This window comes from Gouania willdenowi, chromosome 9 (genome assembly GCF_900634775.1).
Source record: "Gouania willdenowi chromosome 9, fGouWil2.1, whole genome shotgun sequence".
Lineage (NCBI taxonomy): Eukaryota > Metazoa > Chordata > Actinopteri > Blenniiformes > Gobiesocidae > Gouania > Gouania willdenowi.
In genome coordinates this window covers 42,886,615-42,911,397 of record NC_041052.1, presented here as the reverse complement: position 1 = coordinate 42,911,397, position 24,783 = coordinate 42,886,615, and the positions used below count along the sequence as shown (strand labels likewise).

Genomic DNA, 24,783 nt, shown 5'->3' with positions numbered 1-24,783 from the left:
GTTTACGTAAATCCATCATGGCGGCCGCCTGCTGCAGAGCGTTAGCAAAGGTCGGCTGGTCTGTTCTGGACTCTCCGGTGGTCCGTAGGCCCGGTTCTCTCACTAATCTACTGTATAACATCAACACCCGGGGTTCTAGAAGGTTCTACCGGACCAGCAGCCCGTTAGTCCGCCCTCAGGGGCCCAGAGGCCGGGCTCTAGGCTGTGCTCTGCTCCTAGGTGGTGGACTGGGATTCTACCAGGTTCTAAAGACTTCTGTTCAACAACACCAGGCAGAAGAACCCAGCGACACCAAGGTAAGACCCACAGCCTGGTGGAAGGTTCTAAAGCTGTGGTTCTCAAATGTTCCTCCTTTCTCTGATTTCTGAATTTAAGTCATTAACTTTGACTACAACATTTTACTCTATTTAATAACATCTATAGATCATAATGATGAGTGATAATAACACACATTTTATTTTGTAAATAAGTGAATGGAACAGTATTTATTTCCTCCTGAATAGATTTATTTCAATAGTTTATATCATTTCTTGTATTTTCACTTCATGTTTTAATCAGCATCCTTTACATTATTATTATTATTATTATTATTATTATTATTATTATTATTATTATTATTATTATTATTATTATTATTATTATCTTAACTAAAAATGAACATCATAAAACCCCATATTTTTAATGCTTTTTGTTAATTTTGCACTTTCTCCCACTCATTAACTGTAGTGACATTGTATTCATTGTCCCTGTTGTGGGCCGCGGACCGCTGGTTCTTATAGGTTTATAAACATTAACACTATACTAACTAAAAAAATATGAAATAAATAAAACAAATGTAAAATAACTTTACGCTTAAATTTTTCTCTTTTTTGTGTAAAAAAAAACCTCATAAGAAATGAATTAAAAAAGAGAGAAAAAGGCAACAAGTGAAAAAGCAATGAGTTGGTTAGACGCTGGTTGCATGGTTCCATTCATAATGTGTGTGTGTGCGTGCGTGTGTGCGTGCGTGCGTGCGTGTGTGTGTGTGTTCCAGGACACAGGGGGGGTTCTAAAGCTGACCCTCTACCAGTATAAAACCTGTCCGTTCTGCAGTAAGGTCAGAGCCTTCCTAGACTACCATGGACTACCCTATGATGTGGTGGAGGTGAACCCTGTGATGAGGAAAGAGATCAAATGGTCGTCCTACAGGAAAGTTCCCATCCTCATGGTGGATGGAGAGGTGGTAAGAGACAGAACTCTGGATGTGGGGTTATTCATTATTACTGTGCTCTAAAAGCCTAATTATAAGATCATGTTTAAAAGTCCAAGTGAGGCCAGTTCTAAAGCATTTTTCTGTTGAAAATCATAAATGGAAACAAAAATGTTAGTTCCTGTTACCATAAATATGTGCACTGTCATCTCTATTAAATCCACATGCTCTCTGCTAATCTGAGTCTGTGTACAGTAAAGAGGGTTAGAGGAGCAGATTAGGATATATTTACATTTTAATTACAACTGCAAACATGTTTTATCCTCCTAAACACTAGATTTAATTAAACTGACCAGATTTTGTCCAAACTATGTTTTTCATTTAAAATTAAGGTAGTGATTTTATGCCTCAGCGACTTATATATTTATTTATTTCTAGTCAGCAGCAGCACAAATATGAGTTTAATGTAAAGTTGAAATGTGCTTTCAGTGAAAAGGATAGAAGAAGGTAAAAACTTAACTCTTTGTGGTTCTTACTCAGTAGGAGCTGATGGGCAGTTAGCATTAGCATTAGCATAGCAAACAGTTGGAAAAACTTATTATTATTATATAACTTATACTTTCTAGTCATATATTAGGAAGGAGGTTTTAGGGCCAGTGATGGATAGGCAAACACACACACACACACACACACACATATATATATATATATATGTGTAAAGCATGTTTTGGTCATTTTTGAATTCTTTAAAAATCTGTTTATTCTGTAACATTAATACTTATTTTAATATTATTTTCCCTCTCTTTTTCTGTTCATTTGCAGCAACTAAACGACTCCTCTGTCATCATCAGTTCAATCAAGACTTTTTTAATTAACAAGTAAGCTGACCTTGTCTCATTTTATATCGTTACATGCTATATGTTGATGTTTCTGGCTCTTTAACAGGTTTATTTTTAAAGTAAAATTCTATTAACCTGACAGAATAAAAAGCTGTGTCTGTCTGTGTGTGTGTGTGTGTGTGTGTCTGTGTGTGTGTGTGTGTGTGTGTGTGTGTGTGTGTGTGTGTGTGTGTGTGTGTGTGTGTGTGTGTGTGTGTGTGTGTGTGTGTGTGTGTGTGTGTGTGTGTGTGTGTGTGTGTGTGTGTGTGTGTGTGTGTGTGTGTGTGTGTGTGTGTGTGTGTGTGTGTGTGTGTGTGTGTGATGGAGGGAGAAAAGCATGTCAGAGATCCTGTGCTGCTACCCAGAGATGAAGGCGGTGAATGACAGAGGGAAAGAAGTAACTGAATACACCAACAAGTACTGGTTGATGCTCAGTGAGGCTCAGACGGCTGTGATTTACCCTCAGAAAGGATTACAGAAGTAAGTACAGCGTACACACCACACTCACTGTTAGAGTTGTCACGATACAAATGAGTAACCACAATACTATACCAGACAAAGTATCACGTTACTTATAGTGTTGTTTGGTGCATGATAAGAGTACATGAACAAAAGCATGTAAACTATAAAAAACTAATAAATTAAGTTAGAATTTATATGGTAAAAAAAAAAAGAAAGATCATTCAGTTTTCTTTGTACATTAATTTATGTTTAACTAATATAAATATCAACTTAGGAAAACAAATCCATTGTCTTATAAAAAAAAACTATTAGACAATAATGTTTCTTCTCCAACATAATAAACCAGAGGATAAAATATAATAAACAGGAACTGATTCCCTGAGAAAACTATATATTTATGTATTTTCTCGGTGACGTCACTGGTGTTTTATGAGATTGGATGTGATTCATCTTTTGTATGTATATCATTTGGAAATATTGTTTGTATATTGTAGATATCTCTGTAAATAAAAAATGTAAATAATTTAAAAATTTAAATAATAAATCGCTCTGTCCGTGCGGGAAAAAAAAAGTGTTTCCTCTTTTAGCTCCTATAGCTGGTGACAGCGCCTGCACAGTAGATCTCCTTTTGCTTTAACATCTCTGCCTCGTTTAAAGACAAAATAGTTCCTAAAGGGACTTTTGGAGTTTGGTTTTGGGACAACGCCCCCACCACAGACTCACCACTCAGGCTGGTGCTTCTACCATGTGTTGTCTGGTGTTTGTGACTGTAAGACGTACACGTGTCCAGGTGAGACAGAACTTTAGCTTGTTTGTTATGAAGTGAGTTTCTGTTGAAGCGGAGCTGTTTTCATAGAGTTCCTTCTGCTGGCAGAAACACACAAACAGCCAATCAGCTACAGAGGGGCGGACCCAGCGTGAGGAAACAGTCAATCATATCTCTGTACGTCACCAGTAACAGGCAAACAACCAATCATTCAGCAGCTGTGGAGTCCGGTTGTTGTGGTTGCCATGTTGGTTTGTTTTCAAGTGAATATCATGCAGTGAGTTTAGACTGTGCAGTGAGACGTCAGGAGGAGAGTAGAGGCAACCGCAGAAACGTACCAGTAGTATCATAATCTACAGTTGTACCATCGTGTAGAATTTCTAGTATAGTAGGAACCGTTATAATTTTTTAAAGTTAAAATTAAATTAATCACAATTACTGAGCCTTTAATAAATAATCCTTATTAAAACGTAACCTTCCTCTTGTGTTAGCTTTCTGTTAGCATCTCTAATGCTAACGGGTAAATTTGATCCATGTCTTAAATCAGCTGTAAAATACACTAATAAATATTATTGTTAGGCTTCCTAATCAATGAATATATTTTATTACTATTTATGGTGTGGGTTAGGGTTATATTATTTTAAAAATGACAGTGGGAAAAGTTGATCTGAAACATATTTTAATAATTATTAACTACATATGTACATATGTACTGTATGTACTTGTGTTTAATTAAGAATTTCATTATATTTACAGTCAATTATCTGAACTCAATTATAATTTAATTATAATTAAAACCCATAAAATCAATTACAATTGTCATAATTGTAGCAAGTTATCAATTGCTCAATTACAATTGTAATTGAGCCCAACCCTGGTGTACTTTGTGTTTGTAGAGAGGAGATGAAGTGGCGTCAGTGGGCTGATGACTGGTTGGTCCATCTTATATCACCAAACGTGTACCGAACTACCGACGAGGCCTTGGCCTCCTTCGACTACATCGTACGTGAAGGAAAGTTTGGAACCTTTGAAGGGTTCTTTGCTAAATACGTTGGTGCTGCAGCCATGTTTGTCATCAGTAAAAGACTGAAGAGTCGGTGAGTCTCACACACATGATTTATTTCTATCACCTCCACCTGTAACACACGGTTCATAGCGTTCTATAAAATAACTCATGTTTTTAACATTACATTTTTTTATTCTGTTTTTTAAGGAATATGAGAGTGATTGGGTGAATGAGCTGATATGTAAAGCGCTTTGAGACTGTTTCAGTGGTGATAAAGATCTATATAAATCATGTCCATTTATCATTTTACCATGAGAAACAGACAGAGTTTCACAGACACAGTAAAGTTAAACTCTGAATTAGGAGTCAGTGATGATTAGCGTAGTTTTTTTGCCAGTTTAGAAGGTGTTTAGACTTTGTTTGAAGCAGCAAGGATGGGAGGGGGAGGGGCAGTGCACATAATGAGCGGTCCCCAGAAACATTTCTTCATAAAAAAATGTTCCTTGTCTCACAATGACGCCGTTTTATCCACATTCTGTCCATTTCCAATAGATTCCATTTTCATTGGTCGATTTTGTGATTCCTTCCTCGATTCTGTTAACGTAGATTTTAAAGGTTCTTAAGTTTAACCCATTGTTTACCTGTTGTTTACCTGTTGTTTACCTGTTGTTTACCTGTTGTTTACCTGTTGTTTGCCTGTTGCACAGACACAACCTGCAGGATGACGTCAGACAGGATCTCTACAAAGCCGTTAACGACTGGATCGCAGCCATCGGAAAGAAAAGGAAGTTCATGGGAGGAGATCAACCCAACCTGGCAGATCTCGTGAGATACTTTCTATCCTGTTTCTACCATTTACACAAGGTTTCATTAGAACGACTGTTTCTAGCAGCAAAAAACTGTTTCACTACAACTGGTCTCTCTGTATTTTGTTTTAAAAAGGAAAGTAAATGTCAGTATCAATATTTTTTTAAAGAGGAGTCTAATGACTCATTGACTTAGTTACTAAAAAACAACAATATGCAGATGACACGCAAATGTACATAACTGTATCCCCAGGAGAATATAGTGGCCTTTAAATGTCTTTATTAATAGATCTATGTCTAACAAAACACAGTATTTGGCACCATGTTCATTTAATTGCCTTTTAAGAATGGGACTGCTTTACTTTTACAGTTTTAGAGCCCGTGTTCCTCCATCTTGAAATCACATGATTGATGATGTCACACGGCCCCACTGCCTGTAAACATCCCATTGTTTTCTATTGAAACATTCAGCCTTAGATTATTTAGTAGATTTTTTAGTCAAAATAACAACTTGTGCTACTTTTAGTTGCTCTAAAAAATCAGGAAAAGTTAAAGATGTGGATGTAAACCTCTTTTGTTTACAGAAAGAGGATAAAAACAGTTGTGACCACAGGGGGCGACACTTCCCCTCTGAGGTTTGGTAGTAGACAATAAAACACAGAAGAAGAGCTCTCCTAAGGGACCTTTACTCTCCTTTAAACAGTGTGCTGACACGCTCCGGTGGCTGATGTTAGACACGTGTTGTGTGTTCCAGGCTGTGTTTGGGGTCCTACGTGTGATGGAGGGTCTGCAGGCGTTTGACGACATGATGGAAAACACCAAAGTCAAACACTGGTACAAACGCGTGGAGGGAGCTGCTCTCAGACATGAGGGTCTCACAGGAAGCCCCTCCCCCACCCACAAAGACACTGAACTGTGATGCTTCAGAGCGGCCCACCTCAGGGTGTGGAGGGTTTGTAAAGAAGACTATGTACAGTAGTATAAAGACAACTGAAAAATACTGTCGTCAGATTCTTTTTATTTGAATTGATCTTTTGTGAAAACCTGTTTTTTGTTTGTTTGTAGGAATAAATACAGGACACAAAATCTATTCAAATATCTATGCATGATTGATAGAAAAGTCTTCATGACTTCCTGTTTGACATCAGGAATGTTTAAACATTAGCGCGTTGTTTACATGAAGTTAGAAAACAAATAAAATGTGATTAATTCTCATTCTTCAGTAGCTTCATGATGTTTGTAGATCAGATGATGTCATTTAAACTTTCACACTTAACATCAGGACTGTGTTAAAAAATGCAGTGAATTTACAGGGATGGGATCAATTACAATTACAATTATCCATGTTGAATTATGATTGCGTTAAGATTTTTTACAATTAAAAATCCAATTGCTATCTTTCCCCTCAATGTGAATTACAATTACATTCTCAATTACTCATTTAATGGTAAAATGATCCTGAAGAGAAGTGATGAGTAGTGGGAAAACTTATTTATTAACTATGTATGTATAAGACATAGAACTGTAACATGGTTCCACATGTTTGCATTCCATTAAATTGTAATTGATAATATATTTTACATTTCCTTGGCAATTACAAATAAAGTGAATTAAAGCTACAAGCAGCGATGAACGGCATCACAACCACACACATGTTGGGACGTAGCTGACCATGTTAAAGGATTATATCACAAACTTTCCTACAATGTTCTGTGCAAATATGTCTATGACTTCCTTTTACCAATAGGTGGCGCTATGACTATGAATGATGGTTGGGTTTAATTTAATTTAATTACTAAAAAGAACAACATTCAGGAACATTACTAAACAAAATACACACAATAACATGTCTTTACAATTCAGAAATGTGTACTTTTAACCAGTTTTATGATTTAATTTTTTTACACAAATTTTTCAGTTTCAATTTTCATTTGCCAAATACGTGTTCCTCTTAATGCAGGTCTTGCCCAGTTGACTCTGTAATTGCATAAAATTAAATAGAAAATGTCAATTACAATTTAATGAAACACAAACTGAAGTCTGTTTATAGTCGGCTCAGATATACACCATAAATATTAATATTAATATTAATATCAATATAAGCCTAACATGGTAGTCAAACTGACCTGTTAGCATTAGAGAGGCTAACAGAAAGCTAACACAAGAGGAAGGTTACGTTTAATAAGGTTTTTTATTAAAAGATCAGTAATTATTAATTAATTAAATTCGAACTTTAATAATTGTGTGAATGCAAATGAGTTAAACAGCTGCTGTTTATGAACTTTTAAGAAAAACTGCTGTTAAAGTTTTAATCCTGCAGCTACTGCTATAATTTATAACTTCAGACTAACATCAGTAGTATTCTCAGTTAAACCTGGTTTATGGTTTAAACCTGGTTTAACTAAACCATCCGTGACCACGCCCCCTTTTACCATTTCATCAAACTTCTCAGCTGACAGTGTTTAGATTCAGTGAATGTCCTCATAAGACCAACTAGATCGATCACAGATTTAATGATTAGAGAGTGACGGAACATGCGCTGCAGCTTTTACGATGAATAAGAAGCCAACAGGAACCAATGCTGAGACCAACAGGAAGTGACGTCATATGTTACTGGCAGTGAAAATAAATGACGGACACGTTAAAAAAATTAGGAGCCTTAGTGCTCCGCCCTGTCCCTGAAGCCCCTCCCTCTCTGTATATATCCACATCTTTCTCATTATTAATCTCTGATCAATAAATAAACACATTTATACCGTGTGGTAAACAGAGGCGATGGATACACACGTATATATTATATATCATTATTAATGGTTTAAACACATGGAGACTGTGATATCATTAATAATACATTGATTCTATCGTCATTTTTAAATAAAATCATATTAAAACATTTACCATGACATTCTGTTTAATTTCCTTTTAAAATACTGTATTAAAACAGTAATTTAAAAAAAAAAAAAAAAAGGCTAACAGAAGTCTTTTTGACTCTTTGTTCCTTTTGTAGATCTTTATTGAATCACTAAATGACTTCTTTAATAATGATGAGGGTTTGATCAAAAACCCCTCAGGATGTGGATCTTCTTCTTTATTATTATTTTATTATTTTTATAATTATACTTAACTTTGCGTTCACCCCTTATTTTGCTTTCACAAGCAGGACTTTTACCCCAAGTATGTATATATATATATATATATATACATATATACATATATATGAGAGAGTAGCAACAACTCTTTTCACTCCAATGGTTTTTTTTTTTTTACAACAATAGCGGCTCATGGAGCCTCAATAGTTCCAGGAAGTGATCAGTTTATTATTGTAGCCAATGGAGCTAGAGCTGATTGGATGGTTTGTGATGCACTTTTTAACAGTAAGATGTTATTATTATTATTATTATTATTATTAATAATTATTATTATTAATTATTAATTATTATCAGCGTATCTAAACACATTAACATGTGCATTAAGACATGTTAGTGGATTATCCCCCACTAAACCAGTACATTTGTATTTTTATTTTCATTTTTTATCACTTATTATTTATTTTTTTTCCATTATGAGATAAACTGTTGTTGTTTTCATATTCAAAAGAAAAAGAAATAAATTCTAAATTATTCTTATAAAAGTAAGGGATCATTATCAGATACACAACGTCTACTTCACACAGTTTTATCTACACACATAGGATACATATCTTCTTTTTTTATCAAACAATAAGCTTTTCAATTGTTTTATTTGTGGAAAAAGTGAAAATGAAGTGTTTGAATATGATCACCTCACAGATGTTTTATTGTTATAATCCTGATTATTATTATTATTATTATTTATAGATTTCTCCTGCTAACTAATGCTAACCATTTCTTTCTCCTCTGGTTCAGTTTGAAGCCAAACATTTTACCTCCTTTATCAGAACGATTGGAGCATCCCCATCCAGTACAGTAAACTGTATGACAACTTATTAATGTTTATGACTTTGTTAGACATTTATTTCATTAATTTATCTTGGTATATAAGTGCATAGTTAGAAATCTAATGTCTATTTTTATATATGTATGAACATAATAAATGGGCGACCGTGGCTCAGGTGGTAGAGGGTCGTCTTCTGATCGAGAGGTTGGGGGTTCGATCCCAGTACCTGACTATGTGACACTGAACCCTAAGTTGCTCCCAGTGGTCAACTAGTGCCTTGCATGTCAGTCCTGTCCCACTGGTGAATGAGCTGATATGTAAAGCTTCATTGTGGTTATAAAGCTTTATATTTATCATTCCATTTAAATATGTTTTCAATGTGTCATGTCTGGATGTGGTGTTTTTAATGACCCCCACCCTTTTTTTAAAAAAGAAAATTCAAAGCAATACGTCCTGTATATAATACATATTAACACATATTTTAATCACATTAATGTTGGCCTTAACTGTCAAAAAAGCAGGTAAAGTGTTTACACTAATAATTAATACAAATTAGGAAAATAAACTATTTATGGAACTACATAAACATATAATGTATATACACATACATATGACGGTGTACAGTATAAATATTGTCAATCAATGCAGTTATTGATGACAAATAACAAAAATCTCAGTTATGTCACTAGGAATCAATGGATTTAAATAACCCGTAAATAACTTATGGGAACAAATTCAGTTTTACATAAATCACGTGACAATCAAACATTTTGGACTTCAGTCGTTACAACTCTCTCTCTCTTTATACGGTTCTGGCTTCTACCTTCCTTTGAGCAAGCATCAGTGGATTCTGGTTCTAATCTTGCCCTGTACCATGTACAGTATATACATTTTACTTTAAAGTATCATAAATCCTTAGTGATGCTCAATGAATGAACTGTTCATTCTCTGTGTCCTGCCTATAAACATCTAAGCTTTTGGTGGTTCGTGTACTTTTTATGCTATAGTAAGGAGAAAAAAATTAAAACACCAAAAATAGACCTTACCTCCGTTTTTTAAGCGATTGAAATATTTTTCCACGTTTTTATGTTTACCTTAGTTTTTTGTTTTCGCTCCTTATTATGTTTTATTATAGCCTTTCTCCGTTTGAAACTATTTTGCCTGTTTTGATGACTTACTATAGCCTTACGTAGGCGGTTTTTGACGTTTGAATTTTTCCGCCTGTTTTTATACCTGTATTTTTAGGCCTTTGAAATTTTTTGGCCTGTTTTTGTTTTACTATAGCAGCAATTCTCAACTGGTGGTTCGGGACCCAAAAGTGGGTCGCAGACAGCTAGTCAAAAATAAGTAAATACTCAATATGCAGGCATGCTGTGAAATGCATGTTGCACAGGAAAGTTTACGTTTTAAAAAAGATGATATATGTGTGCTATTTTTGAAAAACAAAATTTGATTGAATTCTAAAAAAAATTGGGTCGTGATTTAATGACAAAATGTGAGACCAGTTGAGAACCCCTGTACTGAAGTTTTTTCACCTGTTTTTGATGTCTTACTATATTACCTCTATTTTGTGGCGTCAGAAAATTTTCTTTTGTTTCAAGATGTTTGAAACTATTTCGCCCTTTTTTATGCCTTACTTACATTTTTTGACGTTTTAAATATTTTCGCCTGTTTTGATACATACATACATATATATATATACTGTATATATATATATATGTATGTAACACTGCCATCTCTTTTTGTATCCTCCCTATAATAAAGTATTTCTTGCCCTTCCTTAGGGAGGGCTGGTGATGGTCACAATTATACAATAAATTCATTTATTTATTTGCAATAACAAACATGCATTCCTGTCTTAAAAAGATTACACTTCTTGTAGCGTTGACCTTTGACATCATGTGTAGACAAAGAAAAAAGAAACATACTGTTAGCATGTCATAAAAAAATGTAAAATAAAACACATAAATAACATTGTAAAGGCAATGTTATTCCTAACCCTGATGTACATTACATTGTGTTCAGGCTTAGTTAATGTTACCAGTGTCATGACGTGGTAAAAATACTGTTTAATTCTTGTGACGACAGGTAACAGTTAATATTATTAAATCTAAGAAAAACTAAAACTCAAGAAATAATTTGGTTATTATAACATGTCCAAAGAGTTCACCAGTGTCTCCAGTAAATGCTTTAAATTTAACAAATCACTGTTAAATAATGTCATTCTGACATCATTTGGACTTTTTACTTCTTAATAAATGATGAATTTGTGATACTTTTCTCAATAAAAATGCACAACTTTGATAATTTATTTATTATATAGGCTAAATTAACAGGAATCATAGCGTCTGATGTGAATAATAAATTGCTGTGTTTTGATCAGTAAACACTTGGATTAATTAATAAGTTTATTAAGAATTAATCTTTGCTGGAATATCACCATTACAATTGATTATATTTGCTTTTTATTAAAGCATATTGAATTTCTGCATTTGCAGAACAAATAAATATTTCTTCATGTTATTCTCCTTTTTATTCAGTAGTCTGATGGGCGTGGCAGAATAAAATGTACCAGGTCAGAACATTGGTGTTAGTGTTTATGAAAAAAATCATAAAAGTCTATAAAAAGGAGAACTGATTTTTATTGATAATAAAATAGTGTCTGCACAGCTGGGAGGTATTTCCTGTATCACAACCTCCAGAATGATGAGGTCAGGTGACCTTCGGGCAGGTCTATCCTCTTCTTCTGCAGAGACGCCTGTGGAAGAAAAAATACATTTTACATACAGTCACAGGAGCTTTTTCACAGTAAACATGATTGGTTACGTAAAGAGGCCAAATGTGAGTTATTTAAAGCAGGTTATTAACTTATTACTTGAGTGTAATTAATAAAATTATTGAATGATCAAATATAATGAATATGACAGGGAAAAGGTTTTCTTCTCGTGGAAATTTCAATGGTTAGAAAACTGACAGTAACTATCCATACCTCTATGAACTCTTTGAGTCTGGTGACGGAGCCCATCTGATCAATACTGGTGATCGCTTCAATCCTGTGACACACACACACACACACACACACACACACACACACACACACACACACACACACACACACACACACACACACACACACACACACACACACACACACACACACACACACACACACACACACACACACACACACACACACACACACACTCTTAACCTCTGCAGCTCCAGCCACTTTTCTCCTACAATCACAGTCCAATAACAAATAATGTTCTTCTAAGCTTCTACATGACCTTCATGTCTAATGTTTGTTCAGATTGAACTAAGACTCTTAGTGGTTACAGATTATGTGAATTTTATGGAAATATATGATATTGAGGGAAATCTGTAGTCCGCTAAAAAAAAAAACTAGATATCCATCAAATATAAAGTCAATTGTCATTATTGAAGGCTATAAAAGCAGAATAAATTAAATAATGTATGGACATCAACTGCAGCAAGTTTGGTGATGATAATAAAAATTAGGCTCTTATTAAGCAATGCTTTGACCAATCAGAAAGATTGACACAGCGTTGGAAAGATCAGAGCCTGTAGAAACTGGTGATATCAAACACTATGAGGGTGGGCTTTAGTCCTGGCCAATCAGAGCTGGGTAAAGGAAGGACCGGCCATTTTATGAACGAGTGCTGTGTGCTCATTGGATGGATTTCTTGACTGTGAAACGGCAACTTATCTGTAATGGTGGTATTTATCAGACAACACAATTTGTATTTATCAAAATATGGACTTTTATGCACATTGGAGCAACTTTTAATTAGAAACAACAAAGGAAAGACACAATTTGTCATCACTGCTGACTTTTTCCCGCTGTGTATTTTCTGATTTAGTGACATTGTTTTGGTACGTTACATACCTGTCCTGTATATCAGTGGATTCAGCTCAACTTTATTTATACAGCGCAAATTACAACAAAGTCCTCTCAGCGCGCTTAACAAAATATATGATCCATAGTAAGAAAGAAAAAAGAACTCAACATGAACAGACATTTAGTGACAGTGGGAAGAAAAACTCCCTCTCGTTATAGAACAAATGTTTATTTTGTGAAGCAGAAAACTGAAAAAGGCTGAGTTTGACCATAATGTCCTGGTGTGTGTGCTGTGGTCTTTAGCTCTGAATGTGTGTTAGCTACAGTTTTAGCTTCTATAGTTCTGTAGGATTACAGTGAGAGTCACAGAAGCTGGAGCGGGTTTGTTTGTGTTGAAGAGGATAAAAGGTGTCCCTCATGGTCAATGAAGTGTTTCAGTTACCTGGGTAAGTATTCCTCTTTGAGCAGTAAAATCAGTTTCCAGAACTGGTTCTGATACTGTTTTATGAGAGCATTCCCACACACCTGATGTAGGCAAACACAAATACAGTCACATTCAGACTATTGTTACATGAAAAGTACCATTAAAATTCATTTCTATTATTATTATTACCTCCAGGAAGTCGTACAGCAGAGTAGCAGTGATATCTACCACAGGAGCCATATTCAGCACCTGAGCCAACCAACGCCAGCCATGGTTGAGGCCATGTGGAACAGGCTGAAACAGGACATTTAATGTACCATCATTCTTTGGTTATTCCTTTTTAAAACCAAATCAAAATAACAAATAAACTGTGCTTTATTTGTGGATATTTAAGGGAAATTATGACGAGAACTTCATGTTTTAATCTCACCACAGAGACTTTTACTAAAGGACAAAGAAGGACATTACTGACGTTATTAATACATTAATAAGTCAAAACAAAAATTGAATGTTGTGAAAAATATGCACGATACAGTCTGTGATTAAAGGAACCAGAGGAGGTGTAATGAATCTACTGGTGCTCCTCGTTTCTTGTGATCAACTTCCGTGTGTTTTGACAGCTGCTGTTAACGTTATTTATAACGTGCGAAATAAATATTTTTACCGCCATAAAAAAGCTGGGTTTTTTTTAATGGTTTTTGCAAAAGTGTCAAATAGAAGTTCTAACATCTATAGTTCCTCACAGTCTATAGTCAGTCACCAGATTATCTAGATACTATTAGGACCATAACACCATAAAACAAGACGAGCTAAAACATCCACAGACTGAATGAAAACATGAGCAGGACCAGAAAACTGATGAAATAAATCCTAAACAGTCCTATTGTGTGAGGAGACCTGGTCCTGGACCTGGAGAGGGAAACCAGGTGTAGTGGACTTTAGTTCTCGTTCTAATTTACCGTAAATATCTCACAAACAAAACAAGGTTGAATTTTAAAACAGAAAAATGTTGCTTGTCTGGTTTCTGATTTGGTTTTAAGTCAGTTAAATAAGTTTATTAGTTATTTAGATTTGGTTTTAAAAAGGAATAACCATGTTATAGAGTTCTACTGTATATGTGTGTATGTTACCTCCTGCTTAGAACCAAAGGGCCACCTCAGCTGGACAATAGCAGCATATAAACGGATCATTCCAGACATTCTCTTCAGAAACTGGTCCTGGTTCTCCACTCCAGACTCATCCACATGGTAACCAAGAATCCTGTTCAAACATTCATTCACTTTATTTCTACACAGTTACAGTGTGTGGTGACGTGTTAAAAGACTCACTCTTGGTACTCCTTCACTGACATGCCGTCCTTCATTGGGGGGTAATGGGGGATGGAATAAGGACAACTCTTATGTAAATGAGCCAGGATTAGGTCCCCCACTTTAGGGTGGAGCTCCCAGATTCCACTGGCCACCACAGCGATGGGGAACGCTGCTTTATGGTTGGAAGCTACTTCCTCTTCTCCTAGTCTCTATATATGGGACACACACACACACACACACACACACAATTAAGAGATCGCTCCCTTTTTCTGCTAATTATTTTAAATGAGGAAATATTGAAGTAAATTAATATTCTATCCAATTGATCAATGGATAATAAATAGACTTTTTAGTGGTGCTTTCACATTTTTGTGTGGTAAATGATAATAAAACATTTGATCTCAAACAGACTCACCACAAATTTCTCAGCTATCTTGTAGCTAACAAAGTTCAGTCCTTGTGGATGAAGTGAGGTAGACACAGACTTCCCTCCACACTCAGTGGAACGTCCTGACAGCAGATTATCAATCTTGTCAAAGATTCCTCGAAGCAGAGATCCTGAGATGGGGGAGATCTGACACACAGGTGTAGTGGCTGTTTTCTGTAGCTCCATCTTTATCTTTTTGGTCTGCATCATCAAAGGAGAGACGTGACATTATGGTTACATTTCAGAAGAAAAAAATATTCTGATGGAAAACCAATAAACTTGCTCTACATATTCATACCTATCAAAGTGAACATATTTTATGGTTTTTTTATGAAGGTAGATATGTTGTAAAAAAGGAGAGCTTGTAGAATGTGACGTGAGCTTCTGTATAAAATATCCACACGTCACAAATGATGGGAAAAAATGTGAACCTGTTAAAATATTCACACATGCATGATCTGAATGTGAAGTCACACAAATGTGTAGAATATCTACACAGATTAAAACAGCTGCAAACTTGTAACCAAGCATGTATTTTAATTACTTGCATCAATTATCGTTTACAACCACAACTCTGAGGTTAAAACTTCTCTGATCTGACGCTACACATGCACTAAATACTATTCCAGCGTAAATCTGCGCTGCTCCAGTTGTGCAACGCATTTTGCGAGACGTCTGTAGCAGAACAGATTAGAACCTGAAGAAATGCCTCCTCTCTCCTGTATGTGTGGAACATTTCTTCAGGTACAAATCTGTTCTGCTACAGACATGTCAGTACTTTTTTTAACAGCAGAGAGCGCTATCTATTTAGAATTTGAAATTCAGGACGCACCACCGTGTTTTAAATCAGATGTGTGGAAGCATGTTGGCTTCTCCAAGACAAAATGAAAGAAGAACATGTGAAATCTACGGTCAGAAGGTCACAGACAGGAAAGAGAGAAACAAGAGAGAGAGAATGAAAGCCATAGTTTATTTATTTATATTATATTTCTTTGATATGAGATTTGTTTTAAAGTCCAATTGTTAAGGCACAAAATACATTTTCAGTTGCACGTTTAAAAAGAAAAGGAACTATTATGTAGTTTTTCATAGTTTACTGTAGAGCCAGAATTTAAATAAATAGGTTTCTTAATTTGTACAATTTATTTATTTCATTCAGGATTTATTTTTAATTAAATTGCATTGTTTGTCTACAGTCTCATTTGTAAAACATCGTATCGGGAGTTGAGTGAATCGTTACATCCCTATAGTCTACACGTGTGTGAATATGTTTTCTGTGACTTCACATTCAGATCATGTGAATATTTTCTTTGGGTTTAAATTTTAAATCTACAGGTTCACGTTTTTTTTTCTCCATCATTTGTGACATTAAATTTATTTCACACGTGTGAGGATTTTTAATACACAAGTTCACACCACATTCTACAACATATCTAGTACCTTCATATTTTTTGGACAACTAAATAGGCTTGGAGCCAAGGTTGAGGCTATGAATGAGCTGGTTATACAACAACTGGTAAAAATGATGGAATCACCAGTGTTGGAGGATGTTTATTCAGTTGTTTCATTTTGTAGAAAAAAAGGAAATCACAGACATGCCACAAAACTACAGACATTTAAAATGGCAACGTTCTGGCTTCAAGAAACACTGAAATAAATCAAGTTTAGTTGATTTTCAAACTTCTTAAAGAAGGGAAATGTTGCAGAATTTGTTGTTTGTTCACAGTCAGCTGTGTCTAAAATCTGGACCAAGTACAAACATCAAAGGCAAGCATACTGGTAGACCAAGGAAGACATCAAAGCGTCAACACAGAAAACTAGAAACAATGTGTGTTAAAAACAGAAAATACAAAGCAAAACAAATGAAGAACAAATGGGAGGAACCTAAAAATGTCTGTGAGTGACCTATAAGGGAATGGGATCAACATACAGAAAAGCTAAAGGAACGCCATCATTAACACCTAAACAGAAAGAACAAGGTTCCAATGGGCTACAGAGCAATGATGGATGAAAGTCATATTCACTGATGAATCACTGATCTGCATTGGACAAAGTGATGATGCTGAACTTTAGTTTGGAGCCGTTTCAATGAGATTTATGATAAAATCATGCAAATTTCCAAGTCATTGACGATGTGTCCATACCAGCCTGTGATTGGCTGATCTGGTTAGATCTGTGAAGCTAAGCAGGTCTGGATGGAGCCCACTGAGAATTCCAGGGGCCAAAGTGAGGGACAGTCGCCTCAGTGGTATGTATCATTTATCAACATGATAATGCATCTTTCCATCATAGAGCAAAAACTCTGAAAACATTCCTTGAAGAAAGACACAAAGGGTCAGTGTCATGGCCTGAAAATAGTCTGGATCTCAATGCAACTGAAAATCTGTGGAAATGGAAGAAAACGGTCCATGACAAGGTTTCATCCTGCAAAGATCTGGAAACAGGAATCAGAGAAAGCTGGAGCTGGATTGATGAAGAGTTCTGTGTGTCACTGGTTAGTCCACGACTCAGAGACTGGAGCTGTTATTAAAGCCAGAGGTGGTGCAACAAAGTTCTAGTGGTGCAACAAAGTTCTAGTGGTGCAACAAAGTACTAGTGGTGCAACAAAGTACTATTGGTGCAACAAAGCACTAGTTCTAGTGGTGCAACAAAGTACTAGTGGTGCAACAAAGTACTAGTGGTGCAACAAAGTACTAGTGGTGCAACAAAGTACTAGTGGTGCGTTGGAGTGGTTTGTTTTTCATGATTCCATCATTTTTCCCTCTGCTTGATCTAAGAAAGCAATTGTTACTGACTACCACAATGTTTTTTTCTTAATTTCTTTAGTGTTTCTAAAGCCAGAATGTTGCCATTTTAAATTACTTCAGCTTTGTCACATGTCTGTGATTTCCTTATTTTCAAACAACTGAATAAACATCCTCCAACACTGGTGATTCCATCATTTTTCCAGGGGTTGTATAACTGTCTGTGGTTTAACAGGTTTTATGTTCATTTCCCACCTGTTTATCACGAGAAGAACTGAGCTGCTCAAAGGACTGAGCACACTGAGACAATGACGTCTGCAGGTCTCTGAACCATTTCATTGTGCTTCCATCTGCTCTGTTCTGCAGTCCTGTAACAAACATGTCATTGATATGATGCAGTCTACAATACAACATAAACTCAGCCTAACCACTGGTGACTCAAACCTTTTCTCTGTGCTTTCTCTTTGGATGACTCAGCAGCTTTTTTCTCTGCTTCTTTCTGCTGTTGCAGAGCGACCTGCTTCCTGTGCTCCTCCTCCTCACCACGTTTCTTTTTCTCCTCCTGAGCACTTACAGCTTCTTCCTGCATCTGCTGAATCAGCGTCTTCATATTGTGGAGAGCCTGCTTAGCCACCATCATGTCCTCCACACCAGGAAACTCTCCCTGAAACCACAGAGCACACTGCTTAACCTAAATACACTCACACACACTCTGGTGGAACATCAAATGTTCTATAAACAACCTAATACAGGGTTCACACACGTTTTTCACAAAGATTTTTCAAAACTTTTCCTAAATATTTTACCAAATTTCCATGACTTATAGTTCTGAAGTGCTAAGATCTTTTTTGCGTTTGCATTTCCTGGTTTTTAACGTAGGCCAGCTGAAGTCATCTGACCTACGCACAGTTTTATAAATGAGGCGGAGAGTGAATTTGTGTAAATGTGTGATTCGTGATCAAGCACTTTCACTTTGAGATAACGCTCAAAATTGTTGGGGTTTAACATATTTTAAACATTAAAATAAAATAGGTTATGTTTCCAAAACAGTTACATTTTTCCATGACTTTTCAAGACTGGAAAATCATTTTTTTCAAATTCCATGACTTTTCCAGGAATTTCCTGACCGTGAGAACGTTGTTGAACTGATACATTTTAACACACGTTCAAAAAGCTGGAAAAAGTATTTTTGTACTCTGCTAAACTTAACTTAATATGGAAGAATGTTAGCAGGATATCTCCAAAGGTTCTGAAAATATTAAAAAGAAATTGAGTGAGCTGAAGGAAGAACAAGTTCAATGTTGGAGGTGATCCTGTGTGTCACCAGAACAAGCTTTAGAGCATAAAGTGGATGTTTGCTTGGTTCTACAGCACCACCTGCTGGTCATTTTGTCCCTATAAAACCTGATATATCTCAAACATGGACTGAACGGTATATTACATATAGGCTGAGCTGAGCTTTATGGTTCAGTTTGGTTCCACCACACGAGGCACTACTTTTTCTTTTGCTCAATATGTTCAACATTAATAAAAGTTATCCAAGCAAAAAGTTCTCACACATTCTCCTGCAGTTAATGAGAAAAGTGTCATTTATTGGCGCACTATATTAACTGTGCATTGAGACATACAACTGTTGAGCTCCATTTTCAACCAATCAGCATCGAGAATGTTAGCAGGTCACAGCCAGGTCACAGGTATATTTATTTACTGTTAAGTTGAATAACTGACAATTGCTTTCTCATTTTAAGGTCTTTCATATTTCGTAACACTATTGATATAGTTGTTTACAAACACAAAAGTGCAATTTATCCAATTACTTGATTAATCGACGTAAAACTATCTGATATCTGCAGCACTAAACGTGTTTCTCAGACATAACTTTATGCTGATGTGTTACTTTTTCACAATTTATTCATTTAAATCTATGAAAACAATAATTATCACAATAATTACACATTCCTGACGTCCCACCTTCAAACACAACCTCATTTAACCATCCATGAAAAAGCTACTGGCCCCTCCCACTTTTCTATAGTAATACATACTTCCTACAGACACTGACCTACTGACAATGTGAGATCAGCTGATTATAGTGTTTCATGTCAATCTGATAGTGAGGACAGTGATATTGATATTTAGTGATGTGTATATGATAATAAATGTAATATAGGACATATATATGTAATATGAATAAATATACATTAAATCTTGTTTACAATAATCACTCCTGTGAATATGTACATGTAGTGCAGTTACTGCTCGTGTATGCAAATTAACAATTCACCATTAAGTGTGTTATTTTGAAAAAGTGTTTTTTAATACATTATTTTTTGGCATAATTTTATTTGTTATTCAGATTTTACTTCAAATATAACCTTTGAATTAGAATAACAGAATGAGAAGTAATGGTGATGTTAAAGCTACAGTAGAAGTTTTATTCATAATTTTATCATATTTACTGTTCCTACATAGCAACTTCAGGTATAGTGATGCATTATTATATCACACATTTCAAACTGGTGTATTTTGTACTTCAAGTGGTTATTCAGCAGTTTTGGGTTTATTTGATAAACAAGTTTGAAATGCAAAATTCCCGATGTTTTTCCTTTTTTCAAAATGGCCACCTTTAGTATCATTCTTCTCAAAAACTGCAAGGTTTGTGCAGAGAACTTTTTCCTGAAGAATCTCTCTCTCTCTATATATATATATACAGTATATATACATATGTAACTGATGTAAAATCTAAAAAAATTAGGTAGTGCCCCCCGGGGTTCGTTCCACCCCGGGGGGCACCCCGGTTTAAGTTTAAGTCAATATAAACACTAGTGAAGAAGACAAACTGACCTCTGCAGTCTTGTGTACCACCTCTGACACCTGTGAGCACAGCTGGTTCCCACGGGTGGTGTATGAGCTGAGGCTGCCTGCCAGCAGGTGCTCTGTGATGTGTGTGGATGGATCCAGCAGCTGGTTGAGCTGGAGAATCTCCTCCTGGATGTTATTGAGGTTATTCAGCCTCTCTCTGCCCTCAGCCTGCCTCTGTCGCTCTAGCTCCGCCTCCCGGACGCGCTGCTGCTCAGACTCCCAGACACGCATGTTCAATATCTGAAATTATAATTAATTTATTTTGATCTCCATTTGCTGTGACAAGTACAGCTATTCTTCCTGGAGTCAACCCAGCATGCTGCTCACAAAACAATATTTACACCAGTTTTCACCACCAAGTGATACAGTTAACCCCCCCACCCCACACGCACGCACAATTAACTAATTAATTAACTAACTAATTAATTAATCAGTTAGACCACCATTAGTCACACAACTGGCCTAATCAAACTAATACATGAGAAGATGCCTTTTCAAAAGGGCTTTAAATTGGTATTTACTGTTTGCATAAATAAGTGTTCTAACCAGACATGGTTCTATACATTACAGTATTTTTTCCTTTGTTGGTTCTCACAATAATGATCAAACGAACTAAAATGTAACTCTTTGTACAGTACATTATAATTCAGTTAAATCCATTAAAGAAGCTGTATGTCTGTCTTACACATTGAGCCATGATAGTATATTATACACTAGTTTACAGTAGTTCTCACTGAATGCACAACGAGCTGCTCTGTTTTGAACAGTTTGTAGAGCTTTTAGATTTGTTACAGCAGCACATGACCACATGTCTGAGCAGTAGTCTAACTGTGACAATACAAGTATTTTTATAACATCTGCAGTCATACTGGAAGATAACATATGACATCATCTTTTAACCATTGAGAGGCCCCTCCCCTTTCTACTGGCCACCATACTAATATGTTTAGACCAAGATAATTCATTGTCATTTCAGTACAAGAAGTCTGGTCTGTCACATCTGCTCAACAGTTACATCTTTGACAACAAGACTCAATGTGGGTTCATCCCGCAGCATGTTTTGTTCCAAAAACAATACTTTTTGTTTTGCCAATATTTAGAACTAGTTTATTATTTGTGATCCATTTAAATACTGATTTTAATTCTTCCTTTAAAACAGTTTGAAATTCTTCAACCGTAATTTGTGACGAATAAATGGTTGAGTCATCAGCATACATTGCTATTTTTGACTTTTGTAACACTAGTGGCAAGTCATTTGTATATATAGAGAACAGGAGAGGTCCTAGGCAGCTTCTTTGAGGTATACCACAGCTGATTGTTTTCTAAATCATTCTTGTCACAGTGATGCTGCTGGACTGAAGCCATAGCTTGTGTTTTCCTCAACAGAATGTTGAGATCTATAAGATCAAAAGCTGAGCTCAAATCCAACAATACAGCTCCTGCTAAGCTTTTGTTGTCTAATGCTATCAACCAATCATTTGTCATCTGAGCCATAGCAGTAGCAGTCTAGTGACCTGCTCTGTACACATGTGGGACATCTGTATTAAGATTGTTATTGGAAAAATATTTTTGGATTTGTTTAAATACAATCCTCTCCATAAATTAGCTCAGAGGTAACAGCTGATTGGTCTACTGTTAGGGCCACAGAATGGAACTGTAGCATTTTTGGTAAAGGCACAATTTTTGCTATTCTCCAAGCCTGTGGATAGACCCCGCCCTTAAGACTTCAATTTAGAATATGAGCAATAGGAACAGCAACTAAGTTTGCAGCAAATTTCAATAATCTTGAATCAATATTATCAACACCAGACGGTTTTTCTTTACATTCTAAAAGTAATTTATCAACAGTAACATTAATAAATAAACTCCAACTTGCACTTCTTGCCTGCAATAATATTGTTCCTTATTAAATATTCTGCTTTTGAGTTATTTAGTTAGTCCCATATCACCTCTTAGCCAATCACTTAAACTATTATTTATGTAATAAATTTGATCAACTATGTCCAGTGGTTTTGTAATAAAAGAACCCCTGATTCAGAAATGATGGAGTTGTTTTAGAATTTCTTCCCATCATATTATTTAGGATACTCCATAATTTCTTGTTATGTTTCTCATTTATGATCAGATTCCTATAATACAATTTTCTTTTCTTTTTGTTGATTTTAGTTGTGTAATTCCTCAATTTTTTGTATACCTGCCAATCTGATTGATAATTAGAGCTAGTTTTTTAGCCTCATCTCGTTGTACAATACAGTCTTTAAGTTCTGCATCAATCCAACACACTCTTACTTTATTGACTGTTCTCTTTTTTAAAGGAGCATGTTTATCACTTACTTGTGAAAACATCTTATTAAAGGCTTCTACTGCATCATCTGGATTATTAGTCATCAATACATCATCCTAACAAATGTTACGGACATCCTCAATAAAACTACCTTCAGTAAAGTGTTTGTATGACCTTTTAACAATTATTTTATGGAACTCTGGTTTTCCTCACCACAGCTATGAGGTTATGATCACTACAGCCTATGGAACAGATATAGCTGTGGTGCAAAGGTCACCAGAGTTAGTGAAGATATGGTCAATCAAAGTAGATGTTTTAGTTCCATCAGTTCTACAACATATCTGAGTTGGTTTGGTCACAAGCTGTGTTACACCACATGCATCAGTAATGGATAAAAGTTTATTCTTATTACTGCAGTGAATTCCAGTCTATATTAAAGTCTCCCACAATATAGACTTCATTTTGACAATCACATACATTGTCTATCAGAGTCTGTAACCATTGTGAAACTAGTGCAATAACGTTGTCCTTACAGTCCTGCTGAACACAAATATTCCTTAGTCCATCATTATAATAGACTTCAATACGTTCACTCTTGTTCATTTCATAATACAAACATCCATCATTCACTGTCCTCCGTCATGCCGTCACGTGACACACTCACCCAATCACAGCGTTCCTCAATTCGTCACGTGACCGGCAGTGTGGAACCAAAACATTAGTTCTCTTGTAATCACAACTCAATTATCATTACGTTGACCAACATTTTACCCAATTACAATTATTATGTTTCCCCTGAAAGTCAATTACAATTGATCACAATTACAGAGCCTTTACTCAATAACATAACCTTCCTGTTAGCTTTCTGTTAGCATCACTAATGCTAACGTGTCAGTTTGACCCATGTCTATAATCAGCTGTAAAATACACACATAATCATTTCATTAGTTTCTCATCTATTGATTACCTTGTTAGGCTTCATAATTAATTATAAATAATGGTATTAATATTTATGGTGTGAACATCTGAGCCTGTTTTTAATCTTACTATACCCATAGATTTATATATATTTTATAAATGGTAAAATTATCCTCAAGACAACTGACAGGTAAATTTGATATTAAACATTTTATTAATTGTTAATTATATATGTATAAGCCATAAAACTGTAAAATGATTCACAAGGTTTGTGTTTAATTAAACTGTAATTTACAGTTTTTATAGAATTTCCATGACAATTAGTCAATTTTCTGATCTCAATTATGAGTATAACAGGAACAAATTTATACAGTTACAATTATGCCATAATTGTAATTTATGATCAATTACACAATTCTCTTATTTCTGAATCCAAGTCCTCCTTATGTCTGACTACTACATTTTACTCAGAATTCTGTGAAAAACATCAATAGATCATAATAATGGACTGAATGAGAGATCAAACACATTTTAGAGAATCTAACTTTGTAAATAAGTGAATAAACAGTATTTAGTGGCTCCTGAATAGATTTATTTATATAGTTTTAGTCATTTACAGTCATGTGAGACCAAGACTGACGTCTGTATTTTCAGTTCATGTTCTAATCAAGATAATTTCTTTCATCGTTTTGTGTATTTTGTCGTTTGTTCTTTTTTTTTTATTCAGTATATTTTTCTCTTATTTATCTTGTCATTTGTGTGTTTTTGATATTATTTAAATTTTTCTCTCAGTAATTGTTTCTCATGTAGTTTTGTATCTTTTTCTGTTATTTTTGTAGCAAACTTAGTGTCATTGTTGTCGTTTTGTGCGTTGCTGGTAATAGTAGGTATTTTTTCTCTCTTAGTGTGTGTGTGTGTCATTTTGTGTATTTT

At 35.3% G+C, this 24,783-nt stretch overlaps 2 protein-coding genes across 5 annotated transcripts in view; one reads left to right on the top strand and one right to left on the bottom strand.

The window, feature by feature from the left end:
• LOC114469793 (prostaglandin E synthase 2-like) lies at positions 1-6,107 on the top strand. The gene is made up of 7 exons (XM_028457603.1): positions 1-296; positions 1,034-1,222; positions 2,012-2,067; positions 2,395-2,547; positions 4,192-4,392; positions 5,009-5,126; positions 5,862-6,107. The coding sequence occupies exons 1-7, from the start codon at positions 18-20 to the stop codon at positions 6,024-6,026; spliced, it is 1,161 nt and encodes a 386-aa protein (XP_028313404.1). The 5' UTR covers positions 1-17; the 3' UTR covers positions 6,027-6,107.
• A 5,537-nt stretch (positions 6,108-11,644) lies between these two features.
• LOC114469567 (nucleoporin GLE1-like) overlaps positions 11,645-24,783 on the bottom strand; it is a 27,395-nt gene continuing 14,256 nt past the window's right edge. For all 4 annotated transcript variants that reach the window (XM_028457176.1, XM_028457177.1, XM_028457178.1 and 1 more), the window contains 10 exons: positions 20,631-20,888; positions 18,231-18,450; positions 18,042-18,154; positions 15,031-15,243; positions 14,634-14,824; positions 14,436-14,565; positions 13,495-13,599; positions 13,324-13,406; positions 12,012-12,075; positions 11,645-11,780 (listed from right to left, as the gene is read on the bottom strand). In XM_028457176.1, coding sequence (XP_028312977.1) covers positions 11,712-11,780; positions 12,012-12,075; positions 13,324-13,406; positions 13,495-13,599; positions 14,436-14,565; positions 14,634-14,824; positions 15,031-15,243; positions 18,042-18,154; positions 18,231-18,450; positions 20,631-20,888 — 1,446 coding nt within the window. In that variant the 3' untranslated portion in view covers positions 11,645-11,711. The remainder of the gene's footprint in view (positions 11,781-12,011; positions 12,076-13,323; positions 13,407-13,494; positions 13,600-14,435; positions 14,566-14,633; positions 14,825-15,030; positions 15,244-18,041; positions 18,155-18,230; positions 18,451-20,630; positions 20,889-24,783) is intronic.